Genomic DNA, 23,906 nt, shown 5'->3' with positions numbered 1-23,906 from the left:
CTGGAGAAAGTGCAAAGTGAGTGGAGTGCATATTTGCAGCAATAATTAAGAGATTAAACAGCTTTCAATTTGTGACCGCATAAATGGATTAATTAAACTTGGCCAAGAAGTCAACATTATTAACATGTCCAAATTGCTGTACGCTTCAAAGGATGGATGGGCAGCGAAATGTGAATGGGTGGGTGGTGGTGGCTTAAGAGGAGGAGGAGGAGTGGGTGGCGGTGGTGGTCGAACTATCTTGCATATGCTAAACAATTTGGGGTTTTGGTGCAGCTGCTCGCAACGACCTCAGGGGCAGCCGCAGTCAAAATCCGCCCGTCCATCCAACCCACCCACTCATTACCACAAGCAGCTGCATGTGCATGTGCATGTATGTTTAATATGCGATGGAAACGGGGGTCAGAGTATGAGGAACAAGGGGGGAGGGGTGGTGTGTGGAGGTGTGGTGGTGTGGTGGTGTGGTGGTGTGGTGGTGTTTCCGCCAAAAGGGCGAAGGGCAAATAATCCTTCACTCAAGCGATTGGCCAATTTGCGTGCATGTGTTTGGTGCTGCTTGTGCTGCCTAACCCATGTTAATGAAGTGCTATGTGGTGAACCGAAGTGTTTTTCCACTTCCTAATGGCGTTGTCCCAACCTGCCATACTTCTGATATTGATATTTGCCATATGTAACTTATGTACCTTATGTACCTTATGTACCTTAAATTCCCAGGTCCTAGGTTAGGTTAGGTTAGGTTAGGTTTTACCGGCCGTCGGTTATCCGACGCACTTAGAAGTTCCTTCGGCTTGGAGTTGTGTCAATTTTAGTATTGAAATTGAAATAGACAGTGGCAGTGGTACAACGGTCTCTTTCTCTCTCTTTTTCTCTTGGAAAATTTACAAAACATGGTGCTTGGCTTGAAAACAAAGTGGCACAAAAATGACATTACACAAAAGAGGATTTATTTAGTTTATTTGCAGCATATCAGCAGCCATAACTGTCAAGTGAGTGTAGCTATTGTTTTTGTTTTTGTTACTGTTGGTGTAGGTGTTATTGTTCTTGTTGTAGCAAGGGAACATGACATGGTGGGCGGGGCACTTCGCATAAGGGGTGCCAGATCTAGAGCAGCCATCATCATCAATCATTTTGATTTGCGCTAAAAACTATGCTATGCTTTGTTACTACAATGCTGCAATGCATAAACTCAACAGCAGTACAACAATATTACAACAACACGTGCACAACTGCACCAACACACTCGCAAAAAAAAGAGCATGTATGTGTGGGATATACACATGCACGGAGCGAAGACGATAAACTACAGTAGCAACAACAAGAATGGCAATTGCCAGACAGAATGACAACAACATTTCATGTCGACAAGTTGCGCTGGCATTTCACTCTCCCTTTTTGTTTTGTGTTTTTGTTTTTCGCTTGCTACCCCTTTTTGTTGGCAGTATTTTCTGGTACTTTTATTATATTTTTATTTATTCGTTTTTTTTTTTTGTTTTCTGTGTTTTTTGCATAATAATGTGGGGGCTTGCGAAGAAGCGGCACTCTATGCGAGCATTAGACGAACATTAATGGAGAACAAGTATTTTTACTGCTCGCTCGTAAAGCTGCTTGTCAAATATATTTTGTGCATGTATCGTAGTCTGCAGTTTTCCCTATTTCACAGTCATCCTTCAGCGAAGGGAAAATGTATATACATATATGTATATGAGAGACATAATGAAATTTTAATTAAGCTCAAGCAGCAAGCAGAATTAAAAGACGAAATGTGCGCCTTTTAATTCAATTTATAATTACACTCGGCAGCCGGGTAGGTGGATCTTTCAGCCACTCACTCCTTCGCTCTCCCACTTTTACCCTCTCTCCCTGTCTCTTTCTGCCATCATCTCTTTCTCATCAAGTGCAGCCATCTCTTTCGTCTCTTATTCGCATTCGCATCGCTGCGAATCAATTAAAAAGACATTTGCGAAAATGTTGGCAAGGCAAATTGAAACTGAAACTGAAACGACAACACGAATGCTTAAATGAGCGAATAAACGAAGATGCGACTGAGAAGATGCGGCAAGAAAGAGACGGCTAATGCGGTGGCGAGAAAGAGATGGGCATAGAAAGGTAGTGCGAAGGATGCGAATGAATGCATAAATGAATGCCACATTGCACGAATGAATGATGATTGTCATGATGATGATGCCGAGCGGTACAAGTGTGAATCCAACTGAGCGACTCAAGACGTTCTTCCCACCCAACACCCAGCCATTTAAAGGATGATATCTGGCAGGCTCTGGCAGGACCTCCCATTTGGTCAATCCCACACCGTCTGTCGTCTGTCATTAATGTAATTCAATAACCTTCATCTCGCCAGTTGGCCGTGATGATTGTTGATTGTTTTTCATGCGATGCCATAGCGCCTCGCAATTCGCAATTAATAATTGGCTCAGCGGAAAGTGCGAATGTCTTCAAATTTGATCCGTTAAGTAAGCTGCATATGGTAATGGACCATTTCCAATGCGAAAGCACACATTGAAATATATAAATGCAGAGCCTGGCTTATTGCATTAAAGATAAGGTAAGAAAATGTTATGGATACATAAGCATTTCGCCTGGAAGACAGTATAATCTAGTTATTGAACAAACTGCAGCATTGGCAAATACGTTCAAATACGTTCCAATACGTTCAGATGACAATTGTCGCATAGCTGCATCTGTCCCATATGCTCCATGTGCTCCATGTGTGCCATTTATGAGCATAATCCCCATTGCCACATCGACCAATCCACTCGGCTCCCCGAGTGCAAACAGACATAAATCAAAAACTCAACGAAAACGAGAACCTTCAAACGTTCAAACGCTCAAACGTTCAATATGAGAATGCCTTGGACTGTGGCCCCCAGCCAATTCTCATTTCTCATTTCTCAAAGAGATCCGATCCGTATCCCCACTCCCAATTGCACTAATCTCATGCCATGCAGCTGTCTCCCCTTTTCGCTTTCGCTGCAAACTTTCTAATAATTTCTATTTGAAAGCCCTGCCAAAGTTGTGCGTGGTGTGCAAAACTGTCATAATTCATAAGTCGCTCGAAAACCCAAACCCAAACCTAAACCTAAACCCAAACCAAACCAAACCAAACCAAACCGAACCAGAAACTGAAACTGAAGCTCAAGCCCGAGCTGAAACTGAAACTGTAGCCAAAGGGAATGGGAATGGAAGTGGAAATATCTAAATGGGTAGAATGGTGGAGCTCCTGCTGTCTGTGTATAATTACATGGTTCAACTGTCACGGCGGAAAACAAATAAATGAGTTTCGCTCACAAAACTTTGTTCTTTGTGCAACTTCTGGCCATCGATCCGCAAATATGGGAGTACCAAATGCAGTGACACAACCCAACCACCACCAGCACCACCAGCAGCAGCAGCACCACCACCAAATCGAACTGTCTGACCCACTCATCAATCAATCGATTGGGCGGCAAGCCATGTAAATTCTAAAGCGAATCAATATAAATGCCACCTGGCTGCTTGGCATTCAAAAATTAATTCAGATTGCAATTCCTTTGAATTATACGCATCAGCAAACTATGATTTCTCATGAAATATTAATGCCGGCATGCGACATTTGATATTTGGCGATGTGCGCTTTTGTTTTTGTGCCCCAACGCTAGACGTTGAATTGCACTCGCAGAAAAAAAGGTAACCAAATGCAAGTATCTTACATTAAATTTATGAATAACTTAAGAACGGTGGCTAAGCATTTGCTAGTAGTATCCATTCAAAATGCTTTGTGTTCAAATGAGTAGTTAATAACTTATTTTTGCAGTGTACCCAAGGGGCCGTGACCAACTTCGTTATCATTGTCAACATGCCGTTGAGTGCCGAGACCCGAAAACCGAAACCCAAGCACAAACCCCCAGTCCCGAGTCCCGATTCTCGATTCTCCATTCTCGATTCAGAATTTCGAGTCCTTCGTCCTCGCTGCCGCATAATCAGAGCAATTTCAAAGTTGCGTCTGTCAGAAAGGCACAAAATGTGGCCTTCCATTCCATACTTTGCCACCAAACTGATTTTTGCACCACCATCACCATCACCACCACCACCACCACCACCACCACCACCACCACCACCACCACCACTACTACACCTACAACTGGTGGCGGAATTTCTTTTTTGGTGGCCTTTTTGTTGGCACTTCCTTTTTGACACCGGCGTTCCGCTACGTTTCACGGCCTGCCATTTCACCTGGCTTCACGTCGCACGACCTCGTCGCCCATCGTGTCTATCAATGCCCGGGCGATTGTCCTCGCACAATCCGCTTGTCAGCCGGAAAATATGAATTTATCACACGAGCACGTACGCATATTCCCCGTTGTCCTTTTTTCAGTGCCAGGAGCCAGTCGAATGGGTGGATGTGCTGGCTCACATATTCGTCCAGATTAGTTAATATTCGCATTTGAATATGAGCAGAGCACACGGACTGGAGCGGACTCTCTATGCGCTTCTTAAAGAGTCCAGCTAAGTGGGCGCAAATGCGCAGCATGTCTTAATTGCATCCTGCTGCTGGCAAATTCACTTCTGCCACAATTAATAGCCAATTCCAGAGCCAGCTGCCCCCAAATGGGGTTTTCTAATCAGCGCGACAGGAGATTGTCGCGGTTGCCGGCCAATGTCGACTGCATTCGCTTTTTCGGCATCGCCACATCTCTGCTTTGTTTCCGCCACGGCAAAAAGGCCAAAACTGTGTCAGTTGCGATGCTCTTTCTTTTAAGCTACTGCATCTGAAGGATACAGGCAGGATGGGGATGTTTTAAGTACTTAAATATAACTAATAATTTATAATAATAGGTATTACATGCAATAAGCTTACCAAAAACTATTGTCTTATTTACTTATGCAAAATTATCAATAATTGCTAACAAACAATTTATTGGACTTTTTCTCGCAGTGCAGTGCCGCAGAAGTTCCGCATGCCACTACTTGATTTCTGTGATGACCAGCAGGGGATCACCATCGTCGGCAAAGGCATTCGGATTTGGATCACTTTGGCGGTAAAAATGTGGCGGCAAGTTCGGCTTTTCTGCTCTGCCAGGGATCTGCGCACTCTTGTGGCACTGTGGTTTCTGTGGACTCGCTATCTGGAACTGACGCCTCGGAATGGGCACCCAAACGTGGTGGCGTGCCTGCAGGACATCCTGTCTGTGCATGCGATTGGCCCGGCAAATGTGGCCAATGCTGGTGTCGTACTTGAGGGCCAGACGGGTCATCGTGTCCTCGGCGGAGATCGAATGCCTTATCCAGCACTCGGTTTGCATGCGACGACAGTTGCAGATATTGGGACCCTGATCGTCCGGCAAACTGGTCATAACTTTGAATTCTAGGGCAATTGTTTCTATACCTTTTCCGTAGGTTCTATTATTTTTGGGATTTTTTTGTTGGTGTGTTGAGCACTCACTACGGCAATGCCTACCTTTGCTTCATTATATTCGCATACTCGGCTGGTTATTCGCACCTCCTGTGATGCCGATCATCTGTGTCAACGAATGTCTGTCTGTCCGTCTGTCTGTCTGTCTGTCTGCGGGCGTCCGATTCGCGGTTTATGCAAATTGCTTGGCGTACATATCGCCACCGCCAGTGCGTCGTAATCAACTCATGGGCCATCGTTGCGTATACGTAATCAACTCAGGCGACGCGTCGTGTGTGAGCGCATAATACGCATAATACGCCCCGTTGGCAGGCAAAGAATGGGAAATGAACGGAAAAGGATGCTGCTCTCCGTCTGGGTCAGCCGCAAAGGTGTCGTCATCTTCGTCAGCATTGGGGTATTTTCGTTTTTTTTTTCTGTTTTTTTTCGCTTTTGGTGCTGCTTAAGCCGCCTTGCTTATAATCCCTTCTGCGCCAGCCGTGTTTCACGCAATTCCAGCCGGGATAATGCCGTGTACTCGGCGAAAATTGGGAATAATTTACGGATTAGTCATGAACTTGGTTAATGCGACTTGGTTATATTTATTACAACGTACGCACTATAACAGATGAAATTGACAAAGGATTGCAATGGGTTTTGAGGCAAAACTAAGTTGAAGTGAGTAAGTTAAAGAGTAAGTAAGTGAGTTGCTTCACACTTAACTATATCTTTTTTGCCATTTCAATAGCAGTCCCCTTGCGCGACTTAACTCATAAATTGGAAAAGAATACACAGGCACGCCTTAGTTGAATCTGTCCTCACATCCGCATCCAATTGGATTTGTTTACTCACTTTGCATTGGTTGAGGCCCAATTTGATTTCGGCAAACAGCCCACGCAAAAAAGTAACCCCTTGTATTTGGCATTATATATGGTGTGTATATCCCCCGTGATTCCAGCCATATTCATTCGTTTGTCAATGGCTTCATTTGCCTGCCCTAAGATATGCGAAATTGATATGAATTGATATGAATGACAAAATCGAGCGGGAAAGGATTCGCCCCCTTTTGGCTTTCTAGGCTTCCAAGTATCGGATTGCTTGCGTTTCGGGGTAATCTAGTGTGAAGTCGTTGGACTGGATGAATTTAATATGGGTTTAAACGGTGATGTGGTTTCTATTTACCCCATAATTGCAGGGAATCTATTTTTTGCTAGCCTTAAAAATACTTTTGAAATATAATTCAGATCCCATTAGCATTCGCTTACAAATCAAATGCGCTAAGTATTCGACGAGCGTAAATAAATCATTTTAAAAATGTGGGAATAACAAATAGCATTTTCCTGCTTGGTCTAGAGATCAGGAGTATTAATGCCACAGACTGACACACAACCGCTTGCCATTCGAAAAGCAGGCGAGCAATCTCGAAATGGCCGATGCCGCCGGGCTGCAGGACTCCAGGACTCCCAAGGCGGAGCGCTACGCCACGGACGGGCAGATACCCAGGTGCCGGAAGACCCGATTCTTTGTCGTCCTGATGCTCTTCACGGGCATGGCCAATGCCTATGTGATGCGCACCAACATGTCCGTGGCGATTGTGGCCATGGTCAACCACACGGCGATCTCGGATGATAAGTCGTCGCCTCAATCAAAAGAACGGGATGGTGATTTCGAGTGGAGCTACAAGCTGCAGGGCTACATCCTCTCCAGCTTCTTCTACGGCTATGTGCTAACCCAAATCCCTTTTGGCCTGATGATCAAGTACTATGGCGCACGGCATTTCCTCGGCTGGGGCATGATGATCAACTCGCTGGCCGCCTTCTTCATTCCAATCTCGGCGAGATCGGGCGGCGCCATCGGTCTGTGTGTGGTGCGCTTCATCCAGGGCCTGGGCGAGGGACCCATTGTGCCCTGCTCCCACTCCCTGCTGGCCCAATGGGTGCCGCCGGACGAGAGATCGCTGGCCGGTGCCGCCGTCTATGCGGGCGCCCAGTTCGGCACGATAGTATCGATGCCGCTGAGTGGCCTGCTGGCCCACTACGGTTTCGATGGCGGCTGGCCATCGATCTTCTACGTTTTCGGGCTGTTCAGCACCATCTGGTGCGTGATCTTCATCTGGCTGGTGCAGGAGAGTCCGGCGGCGAGCACACGAATCTCGGAGGCGGAGCGGCGGCACATCATTGAGGCCATTTGGCAGGCGCAGCCGGAGCAGGCAAGGGGCAGTATACCATTTGTGGGCATTGCGAAATCGATGCCCTTCTATGCCATTCTGGTGGCCCATGCTGGACAGAATTATGGCTATGAAACGCTGATGACCATGCTGCCCACCTATATGTATAGAGTACTCGATGTGAACATCCAGGCGAACGGGCTAATATCCTCGCTGCCCTACCTAGCCATGTGGATACTGGCCATTGTGTTTGGCATTGTGGCGGATTGCCTCATCCGGCGGAACTGCTCCATCACGGTGGTGCGCAAGCTGATGAACAGCCTGGGCCAGTATGGACCCGCCTTGGCACTAATCTCCGTGGGCTTTGTGCACCACAGCCTCTGGCTGACCTGCGTGATTTTCATCCTGGGCATGGGACTGAACGGTGCCATCTACAGTGGCTTCAAGATCAATCACCTGGACCTGTCGCCGCGCTTCGCCGGTCTGCTAATCTCCATAACCAATTGCGTGGCCAATTTGGTGGGTCTGCTGGCGCCCATGGTCGCCGGCCATGTGATCGATCCCAAGCCCAGCGTGGAGAACTGGCGAATTGTTTTCTATATTGCCGCTGGCATGTTTGTTTTCACCGCCAGCTTTTACAACGTATTTGCCAGTGGCAAGCCGCAATGGTAAGCTCGTTAATAATAAGAAGAAATCGAAAAGTGGGGAAAAAAAAAATGAGTCTCATAATGGAAACTAAACACACAGTCTGCTGCCACAGACATAGGAGCTGAAACTGAAACTAAAACCGAACGACGGCCATCGGGACATCAGGACATCAATCAAATGGCCGCATGTCCTTTGGCCTGGTCGGGCCATTTAATTTCGCATTTGTGCCATTTATTTTATGGCACATTTCTGGGCCTAATTAGCAGGGTTCGGATGGCCACTTGTCCTCGTCATGGTTTCTGGCCAAAACATTCGCCAGCAACCGAAAATTGTCAGGCCATCAACAGGGCGTTTGTAAATTAACAATGATTTATTCGAACTTGTCTGTTCCAACGAAACTCGAACATTTTCGGGTCGTGTTTTTGGCAGGCACATCAAATGCTTACTTATACAACTTTTTTTTTTAAATGTCAGTAGTTTATTGGCGCAACTGTAGCAAATACGATTTTCCCTATAATTCGATGCACTTTTTCTGCATTTATGTACACATAAAGATAAACGTGTTTGACATTTGATAGCCCAAGTTGTTAGTGGGACTTAACTGGATTCGAATGAGATTATGTGCTCATCACCTTCGATTTGCGTGGACCTCTAAACTGCCCCAGTTAATCTGTGACTCGTAATCCATTAAGCTTTTCAATTTCGCCCCCTGTCAGCCAGCTTCAGCTAACCTTTCCCCAAATCAGGTTAAACACGCTCACTGATGTCTCCATCATCCGTTGGCCAAATGGGAGTTGGGGGGGGGCAAAGCGTTCCGGCAAGTTTAAGCAGCTTAAGTTTCATTGCAACAATAATTTGCGTGCGATAGCAGCAGCCAGTGCCATACGGGTGCACACATACAGATACATACATAGATACATAGATACATAGATACTCACTCGTGTATACAGATGCAGAGGTGCGCGTCCAGGCCCACAGATACTCACCTGCACGCCCGCCCCTAGACACCTGGTGGCCACAGAATGTTCGCCACTCTTGTAATAACCAGCGAGCAGAAGCACAAGGACACCAGGACGCCAGGACACTAGGACGAGTGGGTGGATGTGTGGGTGGCGATACTGGGATGCTGGGTGTTCCAGCTCCTGGCTGACTGCTGCCAAAGTTGGCCAGAATGTTAACTTGTCTGCACGTTTCGTTTTGTCGCCAGTGAAGCGACTAGATAGGGCGGGACATGTAATTGGGTTTTCACTTGATTCAACATGCGCCAAAATGTCAAAGTGCACCGCAAGTTTCCTCGTCTATTTCCCAGCTGCAGCTCCTCTTCTTTTCTCCACTTGCTGCTTTTTGCTGCCCGATTTGTATTCGGATTTGGATTTTTGAAAACCGACTCCAACTAAAGTTCGGATTTGGATTCGGATTCCCCTTAAATTCAGGTGACGGTGAAAACTGGCAGCACAGCATGAAGCTAAAGCTAAACCCAACCCTTTGATAAATCTCCCAGGAGAAAAGGTACCTATGTGTGTATGGTAAGGCAATTGATTACCTTTGTGATACCAGCAGTCTACTACTATTTGCTTTTCAATTTTGATAAAAGAACTCAAAGAACAACAGACTAGTGTTGGTTTTATATGTTTTCTTTGATTTAAAACCCTTTTAAAAGGAATTATCGTATAGAATTTTGTGATATAAATCATTTTGAAATTGAAAATATATTTTTATTTGAATGCAGATATCCTATGCAGATATTTAATATTGAGGGTCCACTGTGGCCGGAAATCCGTTGCGCTGTTGTCCAGCTGCAAATCCCCGGCCGCGGATTGAATGTTTTCATTATTTGGCTTTCACATATATATGTATATATGCCAATGCATATCGGCATTAACATCTCTATATCCCCAGCTGAATGGCGACTGTAATCGGTTTTTGGCATTTGCTGTGCTGGACGCCATTATTTTCTGGTGCAACAACGCGCTAATTAGGCGTCGATTCCCAAATACCGTCGCTAATTCCATGCCCCTCAGCATATTGGTAGAAGCGCCGATTGCAACGCAAGCCGGAGCTTAAAAAAGATTCATTTGGCTAATTAAATGTCATAATTCCAGCATTTTGTAAGCGGCCTTTGGCCATTTTCCATTTCACTATTTGCACTGCGTTTGCACTGCGTTTGCGTCCGCATTTTGGTCTCTGTCGCTTGCTAATCCAATTCAGCACAACTAATGGCAGTGCATAGTGGCCTAAGCCCGTGAAAATGTCCATCAGGTTTTTCTGTAGTTCCTTCTTTAGTTTCGAGTACACACACACACTCACTATCGAGCAACTTGAACGGCAACGGCATTCAAATCAGAAACAGAGCCCCCAAAGAACCTACTTTTGTGCGATTCCGATGTTTACGCTTCGATATTGAAAAGTTACGATAATGTGACTGGCTCCATAACTTCGAATCCTGTCTTCGATTTGTGGCTCTCGAGTGCAGCCAGCTCGAGTGGGCGTAGTGGGCTGAGTGGGCGTGGCTGGACTCGGATTCAGAAGCTGCTCGTTATGACTGCAGAGAGCAAAAAGGTGCAAGGTGGATATTTGTGCGTATTTTAAAATAAATATTTCCAAAGAGCCTTGTGAGTTTACTAACAGAAAAGACACTGAGTTCATTATCAAGAAATATGAATAATAATCATTCAATACTCATATTCGATTCGCTTTGATTCACCCAACTACATATGTTTTTTTTCGCAGTCTGCAGCTCTTGTGTGTCTGTGCTTTTGACAAATAAGCAATTTATAAATCATTTTTATTTCCATTCTTGGAGCACACGACTTGCATACTTAGCCCCCCTCTCCCCTCGCCCAAATGTCCAGAGTTCGTTTATTGATTTTACCAATTTGTTTGTTTTACTTATATGTACATATGTATATGGTTTAGTTGGAATTTTTGCTGTTACTGCTGGTTCGAAAACCAAAATAGGACATGGATGGAAAAACCAAATCGAAACACTCAGCTCGCGACCCAAATACCTATAGTAGCTGAAAACATATACATATATGTATATATATAGATATATATATAAAGCTGTGGATATATAAATGCCTGGGCGCAATTGGATATGGGATAACAATGTGGCGAGGTCGATGGTCAATTGCCCGGTCAAATCATCCATAAAAAATGACTATTTTTTCCTGCCGAAGTGCTAGTAAGCCCCACTCCACAGTAAAGACCCGCTAACAAACCCCAAACACAAACGAAAACTCCCAAAAACGCAACGCTTGGCATTGGCATGGAAACCGCAGATTTTGGACTTCGAATCTCGGACATCGAAGCCTGTGACCAAAGGCAATAGCTTAACCATTGATTTGGTTAATGGTTTAGGCGTGAGGCAGCGGGGCAGCGGGTCAAAGGTGAACTGGGGAAGCCGCAGCTTGCAGTAGTTTTCCAAAGCGAAACCAAACGACTCCCCGCTGTCCAATTTCAGTTGAGCGTGACAGATGTCAATGCTAGCCGCATAAATTGAAGCATTCAGCAGGTAACAGGTAAAGCACATATATATATTTGGGCATTGCATTCTCAGCAGGGCCAAAATATATTAGTTCCCAATATTCAAATTTATTTAATAATTAAAATTTAAGGAGCTATGCACAAAGAGTGTTCGATTTCGATTTCATTAAGGCATTTAATACGGGTATTTCACAAATGGATTTGTGCGATAAATAGCCAACTGAAATAATAACGAGACAAGTGCGCAGAAATGCCGAAAAATTATATAAAATTCTTGCAAAGTCTAACATTATTTTATTGCAAATGGCGCTATAGATAGCGCAGCGTGAAAAATGGCAAATGCAATGCTTTTTTTTTGGTGGGGGGGGAAATCCGATTTTAAAGGCGCGGCCCACGCTCGCTATTTTCTCATTTTCTGGGAAATCTCGTTAGTGAAAATGATACTCAACCGCAGCCAGTGCACACAGTCACACACAGTCACACATACAGATGCAAATGCGGGGTATTCATGGATGTGACGGCTGCTGCCACTGAAAATGCAACAACTCCGGCACCGGAAGTGCACTTATGCCGCGCACTTCTATTTCCGCTGGTGTTTCAGTTTCGCAGTTCGCAGTTTGCCGTTCACCGTTTGCCGATAAAGATTGATGGCGGCCGGAGGTCAAAGTGTACCCACAGAACTCGCTCGAAAACCAAAAACCGAAAACCAAACTACCCAATCCACCCACCTAATTTGCCCATAATTCGTTTCAATCGATAGATCAACGATTGCTAATTCTTTGCGTCGGGCATGCATCTGCACTATTTGCCAATTAAATGCTAATAAAACATTGCTTGATTAGTTACTCAACAATAACAATCAGTTGTGATGATAACATACAGTTGCATTAAGTTCCATGATTGATTAATGCACGGCTTATTTATAGGCTGGTTCATTGAAAGTGTGCCACTTCCAATTGAATAAGCGTGTAATGCACTTGATTGATTGTCCAACTCACTGATGACCCACATCTGCCGCGTAATTAACTGCGCTTTCAAGGAGTCTAATTTTAAATTCATTGCTCGGATTTTTCTACATTTTTGTTACTCATGAAAGTAGTGAGCTTTGCAGGGGTGAAAGTGTCAAGATTGAAGGCCGTGTCAAACTTCTTAAGCTGGCTTTGCTCGATTAAGATTCCAGTCGGAATGCTGCCGAGCCATTCGATTGATGGATTGATAAACCAAACGATTGACAGTTGGCCATTCAGCCAGCCAGCGAAGCGGAGTTTGTCATTCACTTTTCCATCGAATGCCGACACGTTGCCAACACATTTGCCAAGCTTGATGGCTGGGCGATGGGTGGGAAAATGCTGGAAAATGCCACGTGTCTAGCGTTGTGTCGCCATGCGATTTGAAAATATTTGCCAGCGTCGAGGCGAAAATTGTAAATAATAATAAACGGTTTATAGGCGCGGCGTTGACAACGATATCCCGATGATGGCAACAATGAGAACTAAACAGACGCACACACACACCACACACACATGGTGTGCATGTGGGAGTTGAGAGTCATCACCACCCATGAACACCACCCCCCATCCCCCCCTTCGAAGAAAGGCACGAAAGGACAACAAAAGCTAAAGCCGAACATGGTTGTTGTTGCCTTAAGTAATCCGATTTAAAATGCACCAAATACATAATACACCCGCACAATCGCATTCGCATACGATCACGTCGACTTTCCGTACCCCACCCCATTACTCCCCCCCCCCCCCACTGACTTTCCCACACGGCTAAAAATTAAGCATAAACGGAAGCGACCATATATTAAGAGTCTTAAATCGTTGGCCAGCTCTGTGAAAAGTGTCCAAAAAAACTAGTGAAAGTTGAATTTAGTAGTAGTAGTAAATGTGAAGGATACATACGTATATTCGAATTTTGAAACACACTGAGAAGACTCCAATGCAGATTAGGCATGAGCACATGCAGCATAGCATACAGCATAGAAGGTTTAGTAATTTTTTATGGTGCACTGCCTTACTTAACACCCACACCCAATTCCCCCCCATTTTCCTCACGTTTATCCCTTCAGAACTCGCATTTGTCCTCAGTGCTGGTGGTGCTGTTAGTGTTGGATAACGTCAAACTACATATCGTACTTATAGTATATAGCCGGGCTTTCGGTCCTCCTTATCCCCACCAACCCCCCTCGCTCCACCGATTCTGCCCCCCTTTTTCGAAGGCAATGTGGGTTTTGTATTTTGCGTATTACTTGCTTATTTTTTACGGTCCCAGTGTGCATGTGAATGTGCGAGTATGAGAGTGTGTGTGCGCTTCTTTTTTTTTTTTTTGTTACCCGTGTATCTGTGTGTGTGTGTGAGTAATATTACTCTGTTGTCGTCGCCAACGTCAGCAAAGTTGTCGCCCTCAAATTCAATCTGCATTTTATTCCATTTTATTTTACTTTCCCAACGCCCAACTTTAAATATATCTAACTACATGACAAGGTCGGGCGATGGGTGGTGGGTGGTGTGTGATGTTTCTGTTGGGTGGGCTGCTCAGCAACAACAATGGCAATGAATACACGGTGGGTGTAATCTACAGTAATCTTGCAACAGCAACAGCAACAGCAACAAAGTGAATAAAGTGATGACAAAAGTAAACTGTATCCAAAACAAACCCATAATGAAGTTTATGATTTCGATTCTGCCCAACTAGAGAATCGAATTCAACTGTAGGTATATTAACATTGCATGCCATTCATGCTGAGGGCACAAAACTAAACTGTACAATAAAATATATAACTAAAAAACTAAAAACTATTTCACGAACGAAATAAGAGTTATTCTATTTTACTCTTGCAGCTTTTTAATGTGCAGCCAATAAATGCTGAAGGATTATGTATTCAATTCTTTGAATACACATAAAAATGTTTGTGATCGCATAAATAAATGCATACATTTGTGGGAACTGGCAACGGTGCGTATGTGCAATTCGGCACTGCCTGTATTTGTGGCTTGGCAAAAGTTCCTTAGTTAAAACAACAGCATATAAGCAACATGTAAAGATAGTTCATTTGTTGCATTAAACAAATAATAGATCATTTCATGTTCCCAGCATTATGATAAATGTAAAAATTACCAGTTTCATCCGCTTATTCGCTTATTCGCGTATCCGCTTGTAAATGTATAAATAATCTCGCCCGCTGAAAAGAACTTGAATATTATTTAAGGGGCTTAGGGCGTGATTTTGCCGAATTCCCGTGGGCAGCGGGAAATCTCAATCGGCAGCAGGCGAATATATTTGCATAAACATTTAAGTGTACGGCCGTTTTGCTGGTCGAAAATGTTGTGTTGTGTTGTGTTGCCTACATTCGGGCGCTGTTTGTTTATTAGTCAATGCATTATGGGATTTCATTAGCATACCATATTTGCCGGCAATTCAATGGGTTCGAATGAAAAATGAAGCCAAGTGTTGACAATGCGAGAAGGGGTCAGTTTATTGCCTGACTGATGGGAAGGGAAGTGAAGGGGGATTTACTGGAAACTGGAAAGAGACCCTACTATACGCATTCGACATTCGACATGCCCACATTGTTGAGGGGCGTGTTTTATCAGCATATTAACGATTATTTTCGACATTGCATATGAATACATAAATAAACAAAAATACGCCATCAACAAATATAAATGCATGTGCAAATAAAGCTCATGTGCGGTGTGAGTGTGTGGGTATGTGGATGTGTGTGTGCGCGTGTAGCAATAATAACAATAACAATGTAAAATCGCTTAGATTTCAACCGCAGAGAAAGAGAGAGGGGCGTGTGTGTGTGTGTATGAAAGAGATGGGCGAACAACAAGAGAAAGGCGGAACGGAAGCGGAGAATTGCAATCGACGAGGAGCTTGAGCCAGAAATAAAGGCAAAAAGCAGCAGAAAAGCGGAAGCTGCTACGTGAAAGCTCGGGAGCCTGGAAAAAAGTTATTCGAAATGCCTCTGGGCACGTACAATCCATTCATTCAGCAAATACCAATAATAGACACGTACGGCAAGCGCCGAGCGAGTGGGACGGCCATCTGGTGTGCGACAGAGACGGGTGTATGTTCGGGCTGTGTGCGGCGAAGAAATGAAGGCATTTGAAAATGGCACAAAACACAAAAGTCAATGAATAAGCAGCCAGTGCAAGTAAAGCAAATTTGCTAAAGACAATGGGACTTTCGAGAGGAGTGAAGGGGGAAGGACAAGTGGATACACCGAAAGGAAGATTCCATAAAAGTCATTTGAAGGTGCCATTTCAAATAGAAAATCATACCTACATTCTACTCATTCAATTCACTTAAATACATATTTTAGCAGAAACATTTTTACGAAATCTATAAAAATTATCTATTTAAGGTAAGGTGAATTGTCTTAACTCAAATAATTATATATATATGTATATATAATTTTTCTGCCTGCATTAGAAAGATATTCAGCGGAAGAGGGCATGAAGTACGCCCAAGTATGGAACGATGCGACACACATGGCATAAGAAAACAATATGGCAAAACAATTTAGATAAGTTCAAACAACTGCCGTTCCGCCCAAGAAGCCCCATCCCGTCCTCGATTCCTCGATGCCCCGTCCGGAAAACGCCTTGGAATGAAAATGTTTTTCTTGGCTAGGAATGCCGGGCCTGCAGGGCGAGAACTAGGAAAAGTTGTGGCAGTGAGGTGCCTCCCCGCCATGTTAAAATAATAGTTGCGTTTCTCCAACTCTTCGGCTCTCCAGCTCCGGCATATCTCCCATTTGACTTTCATCTTTTCCGCCGTGTGCTGCGATCGTTAATCACCGCCAGGGGGTTAAGGCTGGCGCCCAAGGGTTAAGGGGCCTCCCCCGGCGAGGGAAGTGCGTGCCATCCTGCAAGATCCCATCTCGCCGAAACTCGCCCACGTCATCGTCCCTGGTCCTTCTGTATATTTGTCATGACATTGCAGTTTTCAAGTGAAGTTCCTATGGAATTTTCATTTTCCTCGCCGACTACCAAAAATATTTATGGCTGGCAACAGCGGGGCGTGCTGGGCGGTGGGGAGGCGTTGGAAAATGCAGAAGGCGAAGGAAGTGTGGGAGGAAGCGTTGACAGACAAGCCCCAAGTAATTTGACCAAGTTCAAAGTAATGTTTTGAGTGCCGGCAATAAAAAATGAAGTATTGAGATTAAGCTAAACGCCACTTCTAGACGACTGCTGTATTACCCTGTAAAAATTAACCCAACCACATGCTCCGAATTTTTCTTTACGATGCTTTCCCAATGCTTCTTTCTATTGCAATTTTTTTATGCTATCCTATCGCAAGTCATAAAAGTACGCAGTGCCTGGTTTTGTGTCTCCCGCAAAATACTTCTATTTTACGACCTAATTGAACCATATAAACCATTCGTTAATGGCCCAAGTTTGTGCGCTTTTGCAGGGTATTATGATGGGTACGAAAAAAAAAAGAATTGAAGGGAAACTGCATTCATTCCTTAATGTGCCCCAACAGCTTGTCAAGTCTTTGTTTTTCTTGTTGCCCTTTTGTTGTCAGCTTAAGCTGATACTGCCCACCGCCCAGTGGCCCAGGGGGTCCACCCTGTCGTCGCCTCACTAAACCCATTAAAACGTCATAATCAACATAATCATAAAGATAATGCATAACAGAACAGAGGGGAGAATTTGTACGCTGGTCAGCCATTTTTGCCCCGCCTCCCATCACTGTCTTTCTCCCGCTTTCTTCCCCTTTCTTCGCAACTCTCTCCTGGCTTTCCTCATTATTATTTCGCCAAGCTCGGCCACAAAAGGCGACTAAAGCCTGACCTTTGCTTAATTATGGTAATTAGCACACACAAAAAAATGGCCAAGTCGCGCCAAAGAGGCAAAACCAAACGGAATGGAACGGAACCGAACAGAACAGAACGAAACGGAAGGGAAGAGAAGGGAAGGGAAACGAAAGGAAAGGAAGGGAGAGAAAGGGAGGAGAAGGAGGACGGGGTGGCAGTGGGTCGGAAGGACGCAGGACTCTTGGGAGCGAGTGAGCTGAAAGCTAAGCATGCAAAATTACTGACCCAATGCATTGGAAGAAATTAAGATACACTTAACGCTTAGTAACTCAAAATGTACACTCTCAACTCTCGTTCTTTATAGTTTACCACAGACCACTGTAATTTAGGAAATTGTATAACAATTAATTAATTAATCTAGCACAAACATTTAACTAGAATCAACAGTTTGCCTACAGTGTATTGGCAGGATTTTAAGCTGGAACAGCAGCTGCAAGTCCGTCCACTGGATGTGAATGTGGATGATGACGTTGACAACGACGTGGAAGGACCAAAGCTGCTGTCCTGATATAAATATTAAAACACACAGAAAGAAAAAAGAAGAAGAACACAGGACAGCGAGCGAAAAAAGTGAGCAGCAGGCAAAAGCTGAAAGTCGAAAGTGAATTGCTTCCGCATTTTCGTTCGCTTTAAGCGTCGTTCAAGTGGCGACCATGCCTCCAAAAAACCAACCGTCTCCAAAAAAAAAAAAAAAGAAGAACTTGCAATAATATTATGCAATATTTGTTTCACTTTGTCCTGGCCATGCTTCACATTTTTTTTGTTGCTTCTGTTGTTGCGCTGCTTTTGCGTTTAATTTGCGCATTTTATTTAATTTGCCGTGAATTTGCGGGCCATTCATTTTGTGTTTGTTCTGGAGCAAAACGTGGCGCGAGGTTTAAGGCTCTCGGACAAGCGGCAGCCAAGGGGTTATGGGGGGTTAAGGGGGATTCCCGGCTAAGTGGGGACAACTTCCGCTGCTGTCAAGTTGAGGTGCGCCCTTTGTTGCGCAAATTATTATAGTCTGCAGCCTGCAGTCTGCACTTTTCATTTTGCACTGCAGTTTCGCCTTAAAAATTCCGCTGCATACTTTCAGGGGCGAACTTTTTATCAAAATTAGCTCGAAATAAATGGTGAAACCGAGGCGACTTATATTCCGTTTATAATAGGTAAGAGATAAGTATACTAATATACTAATATCGCGAAATATATGAAATATATATGACTCAGAATGTGTGAAACGATATGTGCTGCCAGCGAATGCCACTTTTGCTTCACGTTGAACTCTTTCGAAAGGTCAACTGTCTGCGGCTGGCATCAATCTGGTATCGAATGCCTTAACGACTTCGTTGGCCTCATTAAAGCGTTTACCCACACACGCTCACACACACACACACACACACGCAGGCACAGACACCGAATGGCTCACACAGAGAAACAGGGAAAAGGGACGAGACAAGGCTTGGGGCAGTCAGTAATGTGTAATTTATTGCTTCGCTCAAATTGAAACTAAGCGCCATTAAAAAACAATAAACTAAACATGTAATAAATTCAGGCCAAGCAAGCGCACACATATGCACACATGTGTGGTAAATAACGAAGCACACACGCACATACAAACAGCAAAAAACTGTTCAAAATAAATTGACCAAATCTGTTGGATAAAAGGATTTGAATGCAATTAATTGCCAGCGCATAGAAAACTTTAAAACACCAACACGCTCGCAATGGATGCAACATCTAAAACAACACATAGAAATAATAGAAACGAGGGAAGAAAGTGGCACCAGCCAAATAACCGAATTTATGATGAAATCCAAAATCAATTAAATAGAACAATTTTATGTTTTACAATAAACAAATATTATTTATTTTCCATCGAGTTTTTCAAAAAATCATTACAGATATGATAAGGATAGTTAGCGTTGATAATTAGCTGCATAAAATAGTCATTTTCTGCCGAAAAATAATCAATTTGTATAGACAAACAACGAAAATAATTGTCCAAACATAGAATGCCATACATCAAATGAAATTGCCCAGCAAAAATCAAACAGCTGATTAGCGTAATTACGACTTGCTTAGAGATGGTCGGGTCTCTGCAAATCTTCCTCACGATCCAAACAAACTTAAGGAATCTCGTGTATATCGTAACAAAGACGTGACACGGCCACAAGAACAATGGGACTCCCCATCTCTGATCTGAGTTCCATTGAAAAGTAACGGGTTTTCTCCTTAGTGGGCGCCTGAAAGCATGAAAGGGACGGCCATCATGGAAATATAAGCTAGTTGTCTCGTTCTATGATAACTGCTGGCACCAGCCGCCACCTGCTGAGATTTCTGTTCGCCTGGTGTGCGAAACGAAAAACTGGCCGATTTAGCAGCGAAAATAATATCCGGACGGCTGAAATTTTAAAGAAATTTAAGAGATTCCCGATTTTAAGTACTAGGCGAACAAAAATCCTAGTAGGTAGCCAACGATCCCTTTTTTTGCCTAAAATAGAGAGGCTCGCGTGTAACTGATTTTTTGTCACGCTCCCAACAACCACATGGGATATTTTAACTATATCGTGATTGTCGTGCAAATCTCGTGATAAACGCGTGAAGCACCAAGTGCACAATGTGACTGCGCATCTCTGATCTGAGTTTCGTTGCGAAGTAACGGCTTTTCTCCTGCATGAAAAGGGACGGCAATCATGGAAATATAAGCTAGTTGTCTCGTTCTATGATAACTGCTGGCACCAGCCGCCACCTGCTGAGATTTCTGTTCGCCTGGTGTGCGAAACGAAAAACTGGCCGATTTAGCAGCGAAAATAAAATCCGGACGGCTGAAATTTTAAAGAAATTTAAGAGATTCCCGATTTTAAGTACTAGGCGAACAAAAATCCTAGTAGGTAGCCAACGATCCCTTTTTTTGCCTAAAATAGAGAGGCTCGCGTGTAACTGATTTTTTGTCACGCTCCCAACAACCACATGGGATATTTTAACTATATCGTGATTGTCGTGCAAATCTCGTGATAAACGCGTGAAGCACCAAGTGCACAATGTGACTGCGCATCTCTGATCTGAGTTTCGTTGCGAAGTAACGGCTTTTCTCCTGCATGAAAAGGGACGGCAATCATGGAAATATAAGCTAGTTGTCTCGTTCTATGATAACTGCTGGCACCAGCCGCCACCTGCTGAGATTTCTGTTCGCCTGGTGTGCGAAACGAAAAACTAGCCGATTTAGCAGCGAAAATAATATCCGGACGGCTGAAATTTTAAAGAAATTTAAGAGATTCCCGATTTTAAGTACTAGGCGAACAAAAATCCTAGTAGGTAGCCAACGATCCCTTTTTTTGCCTAAAATAGAGAGGCTCGCGTGTAACTGATTTTTTGTCACGCTCCCAACAACCACATGGGATATTTTAACTATATCGTGATTGTCGTGCAAATCTCGTGATAAACGCGTGAAGCACCAAGTGCACAATGTGACTGCGCATCTCTGATCTGAGTTTCGTTGCGAAGTAACGGCTTTTCTCCTGCATGAAAAGGGACGGCAATCATGGAAATATAAGCTAGTTGTCTCGTTCTATGATAACTGCTGGCACCAGCCGCCACCTGCTGAGATTTCTGTTCGCCTGGTGTGCGAAACGAAAAACTGGCCGATTTAGCAGCGAAAATAAAATCCGGACGGCTGAAATTTTAAAGAAATTTAAGAGATTCCCGATTTTAAGTACTAGGCGAACAAAAATCCTAGTAGGTAGCCAACGATCCCTTTTTTTGCCTAAAATAGAGAGGCTCGCGTGTAACTGATTTTTTGTCACGCTCCCAACAACCACATGGGATATTTTAACTATATCGTGATTGTCGTGCAAATCTCGTGATAAACGCGTGAAGCACCAAGTGCACAATGTGACTGCGCATCTCTGATCTGAGTTTCGTTGCGAAGTAACGGCTTTTCTCCTGCATGCCTGAAAGCATGCAAGGGACGGCAATCATGGAAATATCAGATAGTTGTCTCGTTCTATGATAATTGCTGGCATCTGCCGCCACCTGCTGAGATTTCTGTTCGCCTGGTGTGCGAAACGAAAAACTAGCCGATTTAGCAGCGAAAATAATATCCGGACGGCTGAAATTTTAAAGAAATTTAAGAGATTCCCGATTTTAAGTACTAGGCGAACAAAAATCCTAGTAGGTAGCCAACGATCCCTTTTTTTGCCTAAAATAGAGAGGCTCGCGTGTAACTGATTTTTTGTCACGCTCCCAACAACCACATGGGATATTTTAACTATATCGTGATTGTCGTGCAAATCTCGTGATAAACGCGTGAAGCACCAAGTGCACAATGTGACTGCGCATCTCTGATCTGAGTTTCGTTGCGAAGTAACGGCTTTTCTCCTGCATGCCTGAAAGCATGCAAGGGACGGCAATCATGGAAATATCAGATAGTTGTCTCGTTCTATGATAATTGCTGGCATCTGCCGCCACCTGCTGAGATTTCTGTTCGCCTGGTGTGCGAAACGAAAAACTAGCCGATTTAGCAGCGAAAATAATATCCGGACGGCTGAAATTTTAAAGAAATTTAAGAGATTCCCGATTTTAAGTACTAGGCGAACAAAAATCCTAGTAGGTAGCCAACGATCCCTTTTTTTGCCTAAAATAGAGAGGCTCGCGTGTAACTGATTTTTTGTCACGCTCCCAACAACCACATGGGATATTTTAACTATATCGTGATTGTCGTGCAAATCTCGTGATAAACGCGTGAAGCACCAAGTGCACAATGTGACTGCGCATCTCTGATCTGAGTTTCGTTGCGAAGTAACGGCTTTTCTCCTGCATGAAAAGGGACGGCAATCATGGAAATATAAGCTAGTTGTCTCGTTCTATGATAACTGCTGGCACCAGCCGCCACCTGCTGAGATTTCTGTTCGCCTGGTGTGCGAAACGAAAAACTGGCCGATTTAGCAGCGAAAATAAAATCCGGACGGCTGAAATTTTAAAGAAATTTAAGAGATTCCCGATTTTAAGTACTAGGCGAACAAAAATCCTAGTAGGTAGCCAACGATCCCTTTTTTTGCCTAAAATAGAGAGGCTCGCGTGTAACTGATTTTTTGTCACGCTCCCAACAACCACATGGGATATTTTAACTATATCGTGATTGTCGTGCAAATCTCGTGATAAACGCGTGAAGCACCAAGTGCACAATGTGACTGCGCATCTCTGATCTGAGTTTCGTTGCGAAGTAACGGCTTTTCTCCTGCATGAAAAGGGACGGCAATCATGGAAATATAAGCTAGTTGTCTCGTTCTATGATAACTGCTGGCACCAGCCGCCACCTGCTGAGATTTCTGTTCGCCTGGTGTGCGAAACGAAAAACTGGCCGATTTAGCAGCGAAAATAAAATCCGGACGGCTGAAATTTTAAAGAAATTTAAGAGATTCCCGATTTTAAGTACTAGGCGAACAAAAATCCTAGTAGGTAGCCAACGATCCCTTTTTTTGCCTAAAATAGAGAGGCTCGCGTGTAACTGATTTTTTGTCACGCTTCCAACAACCACATAGGATATTTTATTTATGTCGTGATTGTCGTGCAAATCTCGTGATAAACGCGTGAAGCACCAAGTGCACAATGTGACTGAGCATCTCTGATATGCGTTCTGTGGTAAAGTAACGGCATTGCTCCTTCGAGCTTGTTTATAATTGGTCAATTGATGCCTGGGGAAATGCTAAGGGCGGCCATCATGAAAAACAGATCAGCTGTTTTGTTTATTTCATTGCCACCTTCTGACGCCTGCTGAGATTTCTGTTTGCCTGGTATCTGCCTGGAACTAGGAACTAGGAACTAGGAACTAGGAACTAGGAACTGCCTGATCGGAACGGGGAAAATTTTCGAAAAACGGAAGTGGAAATTTCATTTTTTTAGAAACTCTCTTGCAGAAAAAATGCAACTGGAATATTTTTAAATATTATTTTTTCATTTATTTTGATTTTTTAATTTTTATTTTTTGTCTGTATTTCATAATCATTCAAATCTGTTCATAATGCCACCTGCTCATTGTTGTTTTACCATTTATCATTTGCCATGCGGCCTTTTTCAAAGCCAGAGAGTGACCTTTGTTCTTATATTCCATTAATATTACTTTTTCTTGCATGCAATTATTTATTTGACTTAGGTTTTTCTCTTTATTTTCAGGTTAGATTTTCATTGCTTTCAAAAATGATTACGCATTCACATACATAACTGCATATATGTATATACATAGAATAAATATATATGATAATTCTGAGAGAGGCAAAACATAACCGAAACAATGCATATATAACAAAACAACAATAGCCAGCTCGTTACTACATATGTATATATTCATTTTGGGTGAATCAGCCTGGGTAAGCCCTATTTGCTACTATAGTACTAATGTATGTATAATGTAA

At 43.6% G+C, this 23,906-nt stretch overlaps 2 protein-coding genes across 3 annotated transcripts; one reads left to right on the top strand and one right to left on the bottom strand.

Moving 5' to 3' along the window:
• Positions 1-4,840: 4,840 nt before the first annotated feature.
• On the bottom strand, positions 4,841-5,434 carry LOC120456147. Its single transcript, XM_039642775.1, has one exon. The coding sequence runs from the start codon at positions 5,343-5,345 to the stop codon at positions 4,956-4,958; it is 390 nt and encodes a 129-aa protein (XP_039498709.1). The 5' UTR covers positions 5,346-5,434; the 3' UTR covers positions 4,841-4,955.
• Positions 5,435-6,681: 1,247 nt separating this feature from the next.
• LOC120455890 (putative inorganic phosphate cotransporter) lies at positions 6,682-23,778 on the top strand. Of its 2 annotated transcripts, XM_039642383.1 has the most exons (2): positions 6,682-8,218; positions 23,668-23,778. In XM_039642383.1, exons 1-2 carry the CDS (start codon positions 6,810-6,812, stop codon positions 23,693-23,695), a joined length of 1,437 nt encoding a protein of 478 aa, XP_039498317.1. In that variant the 5' UTR covers positions 6,682-6,809; the 3' UTR covers positions 23,696-23,778. The 2 variants fall into 2 exon arrangements, with proteins under 2 accessions (XP_039498317.1, XP_039498320.1); XM_039642386.1 differs by lacking the exon at positions 23,668-23,778 and having other exon boundaries at positions 6,682-8,261.
• The last annotated feature ends 128 nt before the right edge of the window (positions 23,779-23,906 follow it).

The sequence above is a fragment of the Drosophila santomea genome, chromosome X, assembly GCF_016746245.2.
Source record: "Drosophila santomea strain STO CAGO 1482 chromosome X, Prin_Dsan_1.1, whole genome shotgun sequence".
Classification (NCBI taxonomy): domain Eukaryota; kingdom Metazoa; phylum Arthropoda; class Insecta; order Diptera; family Drosophilidae; genus Drosophila; species Drosophila santomea.
The sequence above is the reverse complement of the archived record's forward strand: the minus strand, read 5'-3'. Positions and strand labels throughout refer to the sequence as shown.